The sequence below is a fragment of the Lissotriton helveticus genome, chromosome 9 (genome assembly GCF_964261635.1).
Source record: "Lissotriton helveticus chromosome 9, aLisHel1.1, whole genome shotgun sequence".
Classification (NCBI taxonomy): Eukaryota; Metazoa; Chordata; class Amphibia; order Caudata; family Salamandridae; genus Lissotriton; species Lissotriton helveticus.
In genome coordinates this window covers 186,090,348-186,103,751 of record NC_136070.1, presented here as the reverse complement: position 1 = coordinate 186,103,751, position 13,404 = coordinate 186,090,348, and the positions used below count along the sequence as shown (strand labels likewise).

At 40.6% G+C, this 13,404-nt stretch overlaps 1 protein-coding gene across 1 annotated transcript in view; it reads right to left on the bottom strand.

Annotated features, from left to right (window-relative positions):
- Nucleotides 1-6,761: 6,761 nt before the first annotated feature.
- The window catches only part of TMX1 (thioredoxin related transmembrane protein 1), a 35,340-nt gene continuing 28,697 nt past the window's right edge, over nucleotides 6,762-13,404 (bottom strand). The window contains exons 7-8 of the mRNA XM_078659736.1: nucleotides 13,294-13,363; nucleotides 6,762-11,717 (exon numbers count right to left, since the gene is read on the bottom strand). Coding sequence (XP_078515862.1) covers nucleotides 11,446-11,717; nucleotides 13,294-13,363 — 342 coding nt within the window. The 3' untranslated portion in view covers nucleotides 6,762-11,445. The remainder of the gene's footprint in view (nucleotides 11,718-13,293; nucleotides 13,364-13,404) is intronic.

Sequence of the window (13,404 nt, the reverse complement as noted above, 5' to 3'; positions counted from 1 at the left end):
GTTTTGGTTGCCATCTGCTTGCCGGTTGGCTGGGTTCGGCTCCTTGCCTTTTCTGTCTGTCGGTTTCTGGTGTAGGTGGCCTATTTGTTATTTAGTGGGGTCTGGATTTTGTGCTGGCAAGACCCCTTCTGTTAGTTTTCTTCTGCTTCTTGCTGGCGCTTTGTTGGTTTGCCTTTTGGGGTCATTTGTTTTTTCCTTTTGACTCTCCCTACGGAGTGTTTCGCGTCTGACTGCTTCTGTTTGTGGCATTCCGTGGTGCTGGCTTCCGTCTTGTCCTTGGTTTTGCCTATGGCTTGCCCTGGTGTTGCATTTTTCTGAACAGTTGTCCTGGCTGATGGCGGCTTTGGTACATCTCAATGAGTGAGTCATCACAGTGAGAGGGGTAATACTGTGATTACTTACCTGTAATAGCATTACTCTGAGTCGTCTCTTGCCGCGATGACTCAGGCCCTCCAACCTGTCCATTTTGGCCTGTCCAACTGTGTGGTGCGTTGGGCTTGGTATGGAGGAGGGAAGGGACTTTAGGAGTTGGGAAGAAGTGTGATTGGAGGTACGGGGCCTCAATGAGTAATTTTTGGTGAGAGAAGGACTCAAAGTAATGCTATTACTGGTAAGTAATCGCAGCATTGTTGATATCTTTTTTTCTTGATTAATGTATTACAAAAATCATTCAACATTTTTTGAATAAATGAACATGGTTTTGTAATTTGGTGTTTTTTTATATACATATATTTGTAATCACTGGGCTCTAGTGCGATTTATTGCGGTCTGAAATGTATTGATGAGATCTCTCTATTTCAATTTATATACAAGGCAGGATGTTTTCTCTATATGAATTTAGGCCTGTAGAGGTACACAATTGGCGATTCAAATATGTGAGGCAACTGGAATCTTGTGCATAATATATGCGCTGCAATAAGTAATAGAATGAAGCAGACCAATGTAACCAGCATTAAAAGAATGGTAAACAGGATGACTAATTCAACCACTGTACAAGTGCATTAGATTATATGACTACATATGATGGTACTACTTTCGAGCTTGGCCTATCCTAATGAGCATAGGTGTGCTAATCTAGTAGAACCCGTAGAGTGGTCTAACTCCCCCATTTAACTGTGTGCGTGTATCATCTGACAGCCAGGTCTAATGTTGAGCAGGCAGCCATCCTTCTCAGTATAGGGATGGAATCCAGCTGGGCTAGAATTCAGGCACAGGGTGACCATGACAATCCCGTCAAAATGCTTATCTGCCTAAGCAAGGGCCCATGTGGTTTATTTATTAAACTAAACCCATGCATTCAGTGCCTGAGCTCTGGTTCAGCCATATTTTATTCATTCTACCCACCAAGGGATGTCGCACAACAATTCATAACAGTTTGCGCAGAGTACCAGTGACCTTGTGCAGTGTTCTAAGAGACTATAATGAACATACGAAGAAATGTACATGTAAGAAATTATTTTCTCTGGGTACGCTGTTACGCAATCAAAATGTGTTACAAAGGTCACTGTTTAAAATGATGTCTACTTTAAACAGGACTATGTAAAATGGAAGGGTTTGTGTCCGGTCCTATGCAACCACACAATAACTCTTAGCAGTACAATTGTTATTGATGGTGCGGTTGCCGACAAAGAGCGTGCCACTGGAGTCGGCGTTGACCAGGGTCTGATCATTGTCGATGGTATCAACAGACTCTTCTTGGATATGATGGGACACTGCCTGTAAGATATTGCTGGTGAGAAGGGCATCAATTGAAGGGTACTGTCAGCGACGACTTGGACGGGACTACTCACAGGGTGCAAGAGGAGCTGGGTTTTCGCACCATTTTCCATGCAGGTTATTCCACACCGTTTTTTATACCTTCACTGATGTCTTGTACTGGACATGGCCCTTCTTACAGGGTTATCCCCACACTTTTTGACTTACTCTGCCTATTTTTCTGACCTTCTTGATTGTTGGCCCTAGGATTCTGAGCACTTTACCACTGCTAATCAGTGCATGTGCTCTATCCTATAACAAGGTATGATAGGTTAACCCCTGTTTGACATAGTTTATTTATGTATGAGTCCCTTGTAAAGTGGTATACCATATACCCAGGACCTGTAAATTAAATGCTACTAGTGGGAGTGCAACACTGATCGTGCCACCCACAGAAGTAGCCTTTCAAACCTGTCTCAGGCCTGCCACTGCAGGACCAGTGTGCACAGTTTACTGCCACTTTGACCTGTCATTTAAAACTACTTGCCAAGCGATATACTCCCCATTTATTACACACAGGTCACCCCTAAGGTAGGCTCTATAGGTAGAGTGATGTGTAATTAGAAGGTAGGACATGTGCCTTTATGTATGGCATGTTCTGGATGTGACCACCTATTTCGTTTTTCACTGCTGTGAAGCCTATTCCTCTCATAGGCTAGCATAGGGAGTTCCCCTATATATTTTTAAGTGGCAATTCCATCCTGATCAGAAAGGAGTTGCGTTGCCATGTTTGGTATGTTTAGAAAAGTGGCGATAAATCCTACTTACGGGAGTAGCTGGAATTGAAATTGCTATTTTACAAATGCCACTTTTAGAAAGTGGTAATTTCTCTGTGCGTTGCAACCTGCCTCCAAAACACGTCTGGGCTAGGTGACAGACAGACTGCCACCACACAGGAAGGGTTGGGTGTAACAGGGGCTACATCTACATTCATCTACATTCTGATAGTCTGGATGGGAGAGGGAGAGATGTTTCACACTTGTATAGGTTGTGTCCCGCCCTCATAAAATGTGCTGATTTACCCATAATGATCGTCTGGAGCCAGGGCTGGGGAAAATGGATTGTTGCACACTTCTAAGGGTTCCTTTGAAGTCATCCTTCAGCCAAGACATTTTTCAGTATAGGTATTGGGACTTTGACCCCATGGTTTTAGACAGTGCGTGGTACCTGCAACCAGACGCTGCTGGCTCCACAAACTGACCATTACCAGAGGACTGCTGCGCTGCCGGAAGAAACCGCCATTTGGACTACTTGCTAAGCTGTGCTGGCCTACTGGAGGGTACTGCCACTCTGCTTAAGTGACTAATGTGCGGCCTGTCTGCTCCTCAGCTTGTGCTCCAGGTTTCTCAGAGGACTTGCTGGCTTGCCCGTTAGCCTCGAGGTCTCAGGGACATTTAAGACTTTGTGATTTGCCTTATTCTAGCTCGCCACAGTTTGTCTAGTGCCAGCACTCCGCTTTGTGGGAGCATTCCTGGCTGATAGCTGGCACTGCTGGGGATTGAGCACAGTGCGTACTTGCAGTTCACCACAATGTTCTACCCATGCCAGCCCTCTGCTTTGTGAAAACGTGCTAGATTGTCAGTGGGTGCTGCTGGGAATTAGGTGCAGGGATTACTTCAGTGCATATTCCCGCTGTTGGCAAACTGAAGTACTTCGCTTTGGATTTTGCTTTCGTGTGGGAGCCCAAGAGCCGGGGGACTCAGTGCATCTCTCTATCCCTAAAAAAAGATGACGAGTAGCCAGAACGATGACTGTGCATGCTTGTGGCCCGAGAGAACTCTCCAGAAGAGAGCTCTGATCCTTTCATCAGCAGCCCCCACTTGGAATACTCTACACAGCAGGGTCCACCAGAGAGGCCCGGGCCGCATTACCGCCTGTCTGCAAACTTCACATAGGGGCTCCTAACAGATACTGTCCCACTGCAGCTACACCACATGATCCCAAGTAGCTGAGGTGGTGCGTGGGTATTTGGGATAGCGAGGGACCCAATGAGGCCTCCCTGCATTGTCTTTAAGTCTGCACCTTCCCCCTCCTTTGTGGGACCGGCTGGGGGTGTGTCGGAGGGGGGATTGGTGCTTCAGTGGGGAAACCTTTGGATAAGAACCCGAGAACAGCGCAAGGCCATATATAGAGGCGAGACACCTTGAGACTTTGAGATGCAATTACCTTATCACATGTAGTAGGTGAACAGGGGCTTCTATGGCATGCGTTTGATGTCAGCATACAATCATTGCACCAGGGCTCCCAACAATTACCGTATCAAGTGGAATAGGAGCACAGGTGCGCCGTGACCTATGTTTTCCGTGCAATTTCTGTGGTTTATCCTAAGAGTCTGCATTACTAGCACTACTGATATGATCTTCATCATTTTACCTTGCTTTGACCAGAATAACGAGTTCTTCAATTTAAAGTATATGCAATGTTGGACAATTGCACAGTAAATATGATTCATGACAGTCTGGTCTGGTTTTATGTACAATATTCTATATATATTTTTATATAATCCTGTGTGGTCTCTTGAAGGGTATATTTATTGTGTTGCAGAAACGCTTGACACATTATCTCTGATAAGCCTTCTATTTCTGCACCAAGGTACCAGAGGGTGAGCACCGGTTATCTTTGGTGTGGGGGGGGAGGAGTTGGCCTAACGGGTAGGGCTGTCGACCTCGAATCTGGGGAAGTGGGTTTGAGTCTCAGCAATCACACTGAACATCCTGTGATTCTGAGCAAATCACTTAATCTCCCCGTGCCTAATAAAAAAATGAATGTACTCCTGTAACGCAACTGGTGCTATGTAAAGCGCTGATACCCGATCCCTTCGGGTTAAGTTCGTGCTAGAGTGGCGGGCTCTGCCTGGCTTAGCTGCATACCCTAGCCAACCAGAAACCCCATTTCTAACACCTTATCTAACAAAGGATTGATCACATCATCAGAGGAGGCAGAGGCAGTCATTTCTGAGTTAAATTCTAGCAGAGCAAGTTCCACATACATCCTTTTTTGCATCCCGTTCATGGAAGTGTCCAAGTAAGCATCTTTAATGGAATTTCTCCAGATGAGTGGCCATCCACTTTGGAAGGACACGCTCTCTTCTCTAGAAAATAGTAAATGTAATGTCCCTGTCCTTTAGTGCTTTGGAATTAAATGCCACACCTGGACACCTTATGAGAAGGATAAAGGCAATAAATGTACTGATTTTGCAGAGTATCTGTATAAATCTTCTTTTGTCCAAAGTCTTAGTAGGAGTTGGAGAGTTTTTTTTTCCCTTTCTCTGCCATACTGACATCTAAGACTGTTAGCCTGGGCCAGAAAATGAGATTCTGAAAAATCCCTAAAAACAACTGATAGTTAATTGAAGCTTATGTTATGACTGGAAATACAGGGAAGACCAAGTAAAAGTCAATACGTAGCAGATGAAGGTCAAAGATAGGTAAAATAGGTAAGAGGAGGGCTCTTGCCAAGGACTATCACATGTGCAGTAATAATATGTGCTGACCTCTAGGGAGAGCAAAACACTCGAAATCCAGCTCCAGTTGACATTTGTGTTATTTCAAATGAGGTGGATCTCCTACTGAACAGCGTTGCTGGGCCCAAGGGCATTTTAACATAGTTAACTGTCATTTAAAGTTAACAGGGATTTCCAGCATAATGGTGACTCAAGCATGTGAATCTATGAATGATCCAATGATGGCGAATTCAAGCCCAATACTGTATAGTTGTCAGTGTGACCCTGTAACAGTGGTACGGCTTACGTGCCTATACAGGGAACCTTGCAGCACTCAGTAAAAAGGAAGCAGGCAGGCTTAGCAGGAAAAGAAGCGTAGGTCTATTCAACAGGAGTTGTCAGTTCACAACGAGGATAGAACGTTTTCTAAATAAAGCGTTCTTCATCAAAGGTGGCCTCTAATTGGTATTTGGAACCTCTGGCTTTCATAAAATTGCCTTGAACATCATAGCAACCTTGGTAGGTTGGACAGCTCCTTACATAGCAGGACATCCATGCCCAGCAATGAAAGACACCCTTCACATGGACCCCCACCTCTCTGTGGAACGTGTCAGATATGTGTTCAAGAGAGTGTGGCTTAAGCGAAGGGTTGTGCCATTGTCTGCTTTGCTACTAATCAAACTGTTTCCAAGAAGTGGGTGGAATTAGAGGCTGGTTATTAGTGGAGACTAAATGCAAGTTGCTTCCCCTGGAAAATTGATGCTTTTTACCTTGTGTCTACAAAGGCTGCTTACTTTTGCCTGTCAAACACGAGACCTGCCCCGCCCAATATCCTCTCAACATTCTTAGCGCTGTCCGAACCATAGCCCCAGTACTTCGCTGCCAACAATGAGTTCACACACATCTCAACCTGCAGGCAAGGTTTGTTGGCCGCGATCGGTGCACAAGGTCAGTTACCTGGTTTTAGGAGGGAGGTAGAACGTAATGTGGAGTGGAGAAGCGTGGCTCAATGGTTAGAGCGGCAGACCCTGATGCAGAGGTCTGGCCCGGGACCAGGGTTCAATTCCAGCCTCGGCGGCACTTGGGCTCAATCTCCCCGGACCTGATAATTCTCGCCTCGGTGCCTAGTCTAATCATGGATCCCACTCTGTGACTCTGGGCAACAGCTTGCTTAATCTCCACAACTGCCCCAGTAGCGCTTGGATGCCTGGCTTCACCTTGGGGGTGCCCAGGAGTGGACATTTCACATGGAAAAGCCAGGAAGGGTTCCACAGCGGTATGAGTTCAGCGCCGGGACGCCCCGTCGCTTGGGCAGGCGCGAGCTTTACAAATACAACATTTACATTGACATTTAATGCTGGTAAACTGTTACTGTGCTTCTTCCTCAATTCTAGAAGCTCTTCGATAACAGGTCTATTTTGAGGCGTTATCTTATCATCCAACCAACTGGTAACAATAGAAATTGACATTTCTTTAGCATAACCTGTTTACCAGGCATGCCAACTAAATTAGTTGAACACGTACACTGCTTCAACTGGCAAATTTCATATTAAATAAGTAATACTTTTCAATATAAAAAACAATCTCATTTATTTTAACTTGAGGAAAAATTCCAAAGCAAACTCAAAGCAGACTTTATTAATTGCATTAGAGAATTTTAGAAAAATAGATGTTGCACTGCATTTTCAAAACCAGAATAAACTTAGTTCTGCATCAAACAACTCAAGGTTAAAAAACAGACAACTAATTTTGACAACTGTAATTGCTAGAAAGATGGTGGTTTTCTTTTAAACAGAACATTGAATAGCACAATTATTTAATAAGAAATATAACAGACTTCACCTCCAATCATTTCAGAATTAAACAATTGATTCAGCACCCCACAACATGCCACATGGCAACAGAGCACTTGTATGAACAGGCCCACAGATATTGGTTAAACTAACAATGTGCAAGAAAAAACACACCTATTGAAAAGTGATACATCACCAAACACAAAATAGAGAGTTGATGAAAACTTATTTGGTTAAAAGTGGAAAAGCAAGATTATTTTACGAAGGCAGAATACCAGCCTATGATAGAAATAGTACACATAATAGAACGTTCGCTAATAAGGCACTTACACTTGTATCCAACATTTGTCCACTTTTGCCATGATGGCGCTTTCCTTAAGAAAACTATTTAAGATCACCATTAACCTGCCAGTTAGTGGGATATTTCATTCAATGACTTAGAAACTACAGGTAAAATCTATGAACATGATAAACTACATTTTGTGATATTTTTCAAATATGCCACATCACATAGTTAAATAGGATTGTTGTTAGCAGGAGGGAAGAGGGTGGTTTAAAGGCTTTGGTTCTAAAACCTCCATCAAGAGATTACTTTTAACATAGATATAACTTTGCCCGTTGTCAGCTGAAACATGCTAACTAAGAATGCTGCATCAATACATGTGAGGAGGTAGCGTCTGTAATATTTCTCATAAAAACAAGCATTTCCACTGCCGAATACTTTGCATATGTCCATGAGTGTTGTATTAAGAACATGCCTAGCTTGGAAAATGTGCAATAGTAGGAAACAGAATTTGTTCGCCGTGAATATACCTGAAACAACTACACTGGACCATAAGGAGGAGCGTTTTGCTTTTTCCAAAGCCAGTGGTAGTCTATCAAGAGTATCTAAAAGTATGAAAATAGCTATAAAAGGACTCAAACTATGGTCAAAAAGTGTGAGAGGACCTATCACCAATATAATGTACAGACAATAACTTAAAATCCTCCTTTGCACTATGACTTGAGAAAATAAAAGAAAGAACGACCCTTTCAACATTATGAATTAAAAGTATGTAAACGTCTATACTGTACATTTGTAACAGAATGTTTGTACTCCAATTAGTTTCTTTTCACATTAAAATATTGTGAGAAACAAACTATTTACACGGACTCACTGTTTACCACACACACAAAAAGAGAACAAATACATCTCATACACTGATAAAGGAAATTACAAAAATGAACGACAATTAACAGAGCAAGAACGCAAGCAGGAACACACGCCAGCACAACCTATATCTTGTAGTAAAATTAAATTAGGGTCAATGGCAAAAATTAATCCCAATTTTGCCATGCTTGGTCTAAACAACAAACATATATCACTATCATTTGAAACTAGGAAAACAAAAATGTAAATCAAATGCAGCAGAAGCACCCACAGGGGATCTGTGAATACTTGCCTTTAATTAAATTGCTAACAAGCGTTACTTCAGTTGATGCAGTAAAAGCATGGTGAGGAGTATTCGAGTCTGTATTCCAAAGAAAGAAAGTTTACAAAATACACCAAAGGAATATTGAAGCAATAAAATGATTCCCTCTCAACCTAATACTGCATTACCTTACCTGGTGATTGGGAATGGATTCATTTTGGAAAAAAGAAAATAAACTGAAAGGGATAGCAAGGGATGGACTCAAAAGAGGCCACATGCCTTTTATTTAGCTTTGGCCTGCAATACAAAAGTGTTAATTTGATGTATGGCGAAGAAAATGTCACTGCCAAACTTTTTCTCAGTGTATAAATTAAAATTGTGAATGCCAAGAACATAAAAGGACTTTCAGGGAAGGTAGGAAGCCAATAATTTAAAAAAAAGAGCATGGAGGTATATTTTAATGGAACAAAAAGCATACCACAATGGAGGACATATCAGCTTGATGGAAAGTACATAATGCTTCTTCAACTGAAAAAGGTCTCAGTTTCTATGAATCGTCTGTGCTTTAGCACAAGCAGTGAGATGCTTTTGTTAAATAATCACTTTTTAGGTGGTCAATAGATCATATTAAATGGCATAAATATGTTGGTTACCCATGCATGAAATAAAATATCAGCAATGGGAAGATTTCATGAATGTACAAGATAAACCTTGGTTTAGTGCAGAAGTCTGCAATTCAATAGGCCAGGCTGAGTAGCTTACATTCGCAAGAAACCTAAGTGCATTTCAGATTTTCAGAGTTTAATAACCTAAAGAAATTAAAGGAGATTCAGATGCCATTTTGTGTAGCATTCTATCCTATCCAACAAGTTTTTAAATAAGTGCACATATAAGTCTAAATGACATATTGTATTGATAAGATACAAAATGGTGTGTAGAATATTTTCAAGCATTTTAACTATGCTACTTTGGGGGTCCTAAAAATCAAAATGTCTCACATCCCCAATGCATATACCAGTCTGTGGCTCGTTTTCATTTTAAATTGTACGGGTAATTTCATTTTTGGCAGAAAGAATTACAAATAGTCCAGCATTTCAGGACACACATCTGCTTGCTGAAAGAAAAAAGGTGCAAATATGCACGAGAAATGGCCCAAATAGGGGGAAAACATAAGGAAATCAATGCATTAATACGGATTGTGGCACATATTTTCTCCATTCAAGATGTCAAAACTTGTAATGAGCAGGTAAAGGTACAACTGCCCATTATCAGTAATAATATGTTTGGCAATAACTTGTCTTAATAATAGGCCGCTTTAAAAGGGGCCCTAAGTAGCTTAAAATGAAGCTACATGCAAAAGTATAAGAATTACAGTGGTGTATTCCGGTTACCAGCAAGTGTTTGTTAAGATGGCAAACTCGCTAAAGCTATAAAATTGACTATTTAGTGGAAACTTTAGGGCAGGTAAAGACTACCTTAATGATTGCACTAAAATCTTTTCTTAAGTTACAGCATTTTTCCAGAGTGAAGGATGAAAAGTGTTAAAAAAACAAAACATGGGTGGGTACCAAGGATGGGGGGAAAAAGGCAATAAAAAACAGAGAATAGCGAGAAGGAATTTTGTGACAGAAGGTAGCCGTTTTTTAGCATGTTCTGTTCTTCCGAAATGGGAGCTCCTACTTGATTTCCATTTCAAGCCTTGCTATCCAAAGTTTTTTAACCCCTATCAGTGGGGTTAAAAAAGGTTTTTTGTTTTTTTCCATAGTTGGTGGAGAAAGAAAGTGCCTGGATTTGGAGCAAGGAGGGATGCTGCAGGAGTTTTGAATAGAATAGCAGTACCTCGACATAAAATACAGCAGCAATGGCTGTGTCTGCTGCTGTACTAGCGGTTTCATCACACTAGTCTGAAGTGTGTTTCATCACACACATCTGTTGATGTGTGGTGGGCTACACGTGTGCAGAGGAAACAGAGGCACTCTTTTTTGGGGCTACTGTTTGGTTACGCTATCTCCTTTCTTTATGCACCTCATCAAAACCTACTCACAACGGATTTTTGTTTAAAAAAAACATGACCTAAAACAGTATCATGAATTGCAGAAGTTCTTTTTCAGATCTCTGCTGGACCTATGTGTATATGCCTGGATAGCACCTCAAAAATAATGGGTGGCAAGCAAGATTTGGCAAAAAAATATTCAATATCGTATTCACGGACTGTGTGAGGATTAAAAACTAGACCCATGAAAGAAAAACATGGCTGACAACTATAGTAAGAGAAACACAATTAGAAACTAAAAACAAAAAAAGTCAGTCTATGAAACACGGAAAATAAATGTAAAATCTGGTACAGCAATTCGCTATTTTTAAACACAAAAGCAAGCGTCACAAGCTTAGAGAAATTATATCTTAATGACTTCGAAGTTTGTGTGTGTACAAGTCTTGACAAATGATCAAAAAATGGTATCAAATTAATGTTAAGCTGATAAATTGGTTGCAGATGGATTTAGTTAGAGTAACTAGGAAGGAACACAAGTGACTAAAGAGTTCAACACGTATCGAATATATCTGATATTCTAGTTTCAAAACACCTTTGGATGTTTTGTAAACACGACCAATCATGTTGGTCGGCTCCTCTTAGATGGCACATAATTGTGCTGGACTCTCAGCCAGTAATATTCAAGAGAACACAATTACCGTTGCTCTTCATATTCTATGTGCACCAACTGAGGAGAAAGGTACACTGTTCTCATACTTGTGTTTCCCAGGGGGGTAAACACGTACTGCTAACATTTCATACAGATCTGAAACAATACCAAGCACATGAACTAGTCACACAGCACATTGCCTGACACTGTTGCTAGTTCTACTCTTCCATCTCAGCATGGTGAACCTGGCTGCAGTAAAAAAATATTTGCCAAAATTGAAAATATATTCCAGGGCATTCTATAATCCGTACTAATGCATGGATCATACAGTTGTTCCAGTTCACATCAAGCCTCTTTCTACAGATCCTCTTCTTTAATGTATAAATACTTAAAAAATAAAACTACAGTTCTGGGCTATCATTTTCAGCTAAGCTATGAACAGGGCGCTTCCTAACAGAACTCGGTGAATAGTCTCCACCTGCCAGCTCCTCATCATTATCCACATCGTCCTCTGCCCCTTCATCAGAAACATCTTCCTTATCAGCTTCATCTTCATAGGCATTGTCCTTATCTGGTTCATCATCTGGTTCATCATCAGAGACATCCTCTTCATCTGCCTCCTGTTCTTCCTCCAACTTTTTAAATAATTTTGCTGCTTCAGGGGTTAGTTTTCCTTAAAGGAAAAAAATAAAATCAATAAAAGGTCCATCAAAGTTGTCAGAAGCAGAGGGAACTTGAATTATGTGGCATGGAGATGCAGATTCATGTGGTTTGGAAACAGCGGTACAATGCTAGCAGTTATCCAACCTAATTACACTGTTATGAAAACGGTTGTTCTGGGAATTCATCTAAAATGAATAGTCTTCACCCACAATGTTAAATACTGTAGAATGCACCGAATCTATTTTTTGTATAAATCATGTGGTTTTAAAGTTTTTAATTTAGGTTTTATTCTGGCTTTTTATAAGGAATCAACCTTTTTTATGGTTTTAATTAGATTTTAGGCAATATGCATAATTAATTGCACAGAATTAATTGTTACTCTGCCCATTATATATTAATTGTAATGTGTCCTGTGATCAATTGTTGTCAAATGTACTTTTTTAGCACCTGTTTGTAAATGTCTTTTTCTTGTCTGTACTTCCTGCTTTTATGGCTATTAGCCGAAATAAAGTTGAACTGAACAGTCTTCACCAGATAGGAAAACCATTAAATGACAAGAACCATCATTTCAAATTATGCATTTACGGCCCCTATTATATTTAATATTTTAATATCCCCTGCAGCTCCATAATAAAGGGATACTTGGATCTTTAGGAGGAGTTGCAATCTTTACACTCCTTCTAAGATCTCCCTGAAACATGGTTGAGCGCACCCTGACCTTTAGGAGTCAGGGTAAACCTGAAAATGAAGCATGATACTACTAGAGTGTAAGAGGGTTACATGAACAAAAGGATTTGCTTCTTTCCCCACGACTAAGTGGTTGATACCAGATAGGCTTCTTCCTCTTACTATCCAAAATATTTTAAATTGTGAGGTACTCATAGTGATAAGTAGAATTTCATACACCACTTCTGCAAGTTAATGGCAGAGCCAATAAAAATACTACTTGCATTTTTTAGGCAGTCGCGTAGAGGTCCAAGTCAGATTTTTGTTACAATTTTAACTCAACAGCTACTGCATGTTTAAACAATTACAAACATTGTTTGTCAATACTTTACTGGAGCTAAAGTATCTATAACAGCGCATCCTACTTTCCAAAGGCAGACTGAGGTGACACTCAGCTCCTGCACTGAGGCAGTGCATCAAGAATATAGTCAGTCCTATGTCGTACCAAGCTCATGAAGGGCACAGGCTGGTATGGAAGGAGTAACAATACACAAGCCCTATTTTGCTCAAACTGCTATCACTGTGTTTGTGAGGAAACATGCTCGTTTACAAGAAGTTGGTCACAGATGATAGTGGAACTTGTGTGCAAGTCTCATTATACTAAAATGGCTGAAGTAGATGTAGTTAATACAGATATTCAGTTTTTAGAAAGCTTTTGTTGGAATGAAAAAGGCAAGTATGAGATGTTCATATTTATGATGCTATGTGTGTCTAGGAACATTTCATTATGCAGAATTAACTACAGAGAAGTATATAGACAAAAATGAACACAAATATTAACAGTTACAATAATTTATATCCTCACTAAATTAATGTTATGCTTGAAGTAGAGTTCATAAACAGAAAACATTTGTACTTACTCTGAAAAGTATGTGGGTGTGGTCTAAGCCTTCTTGATGGGCAAAGGTAATCTGCCATAAATACCATTATCTAGGAAAGAAAACAATAGTCCAAAATTGAGTTTAACAAAA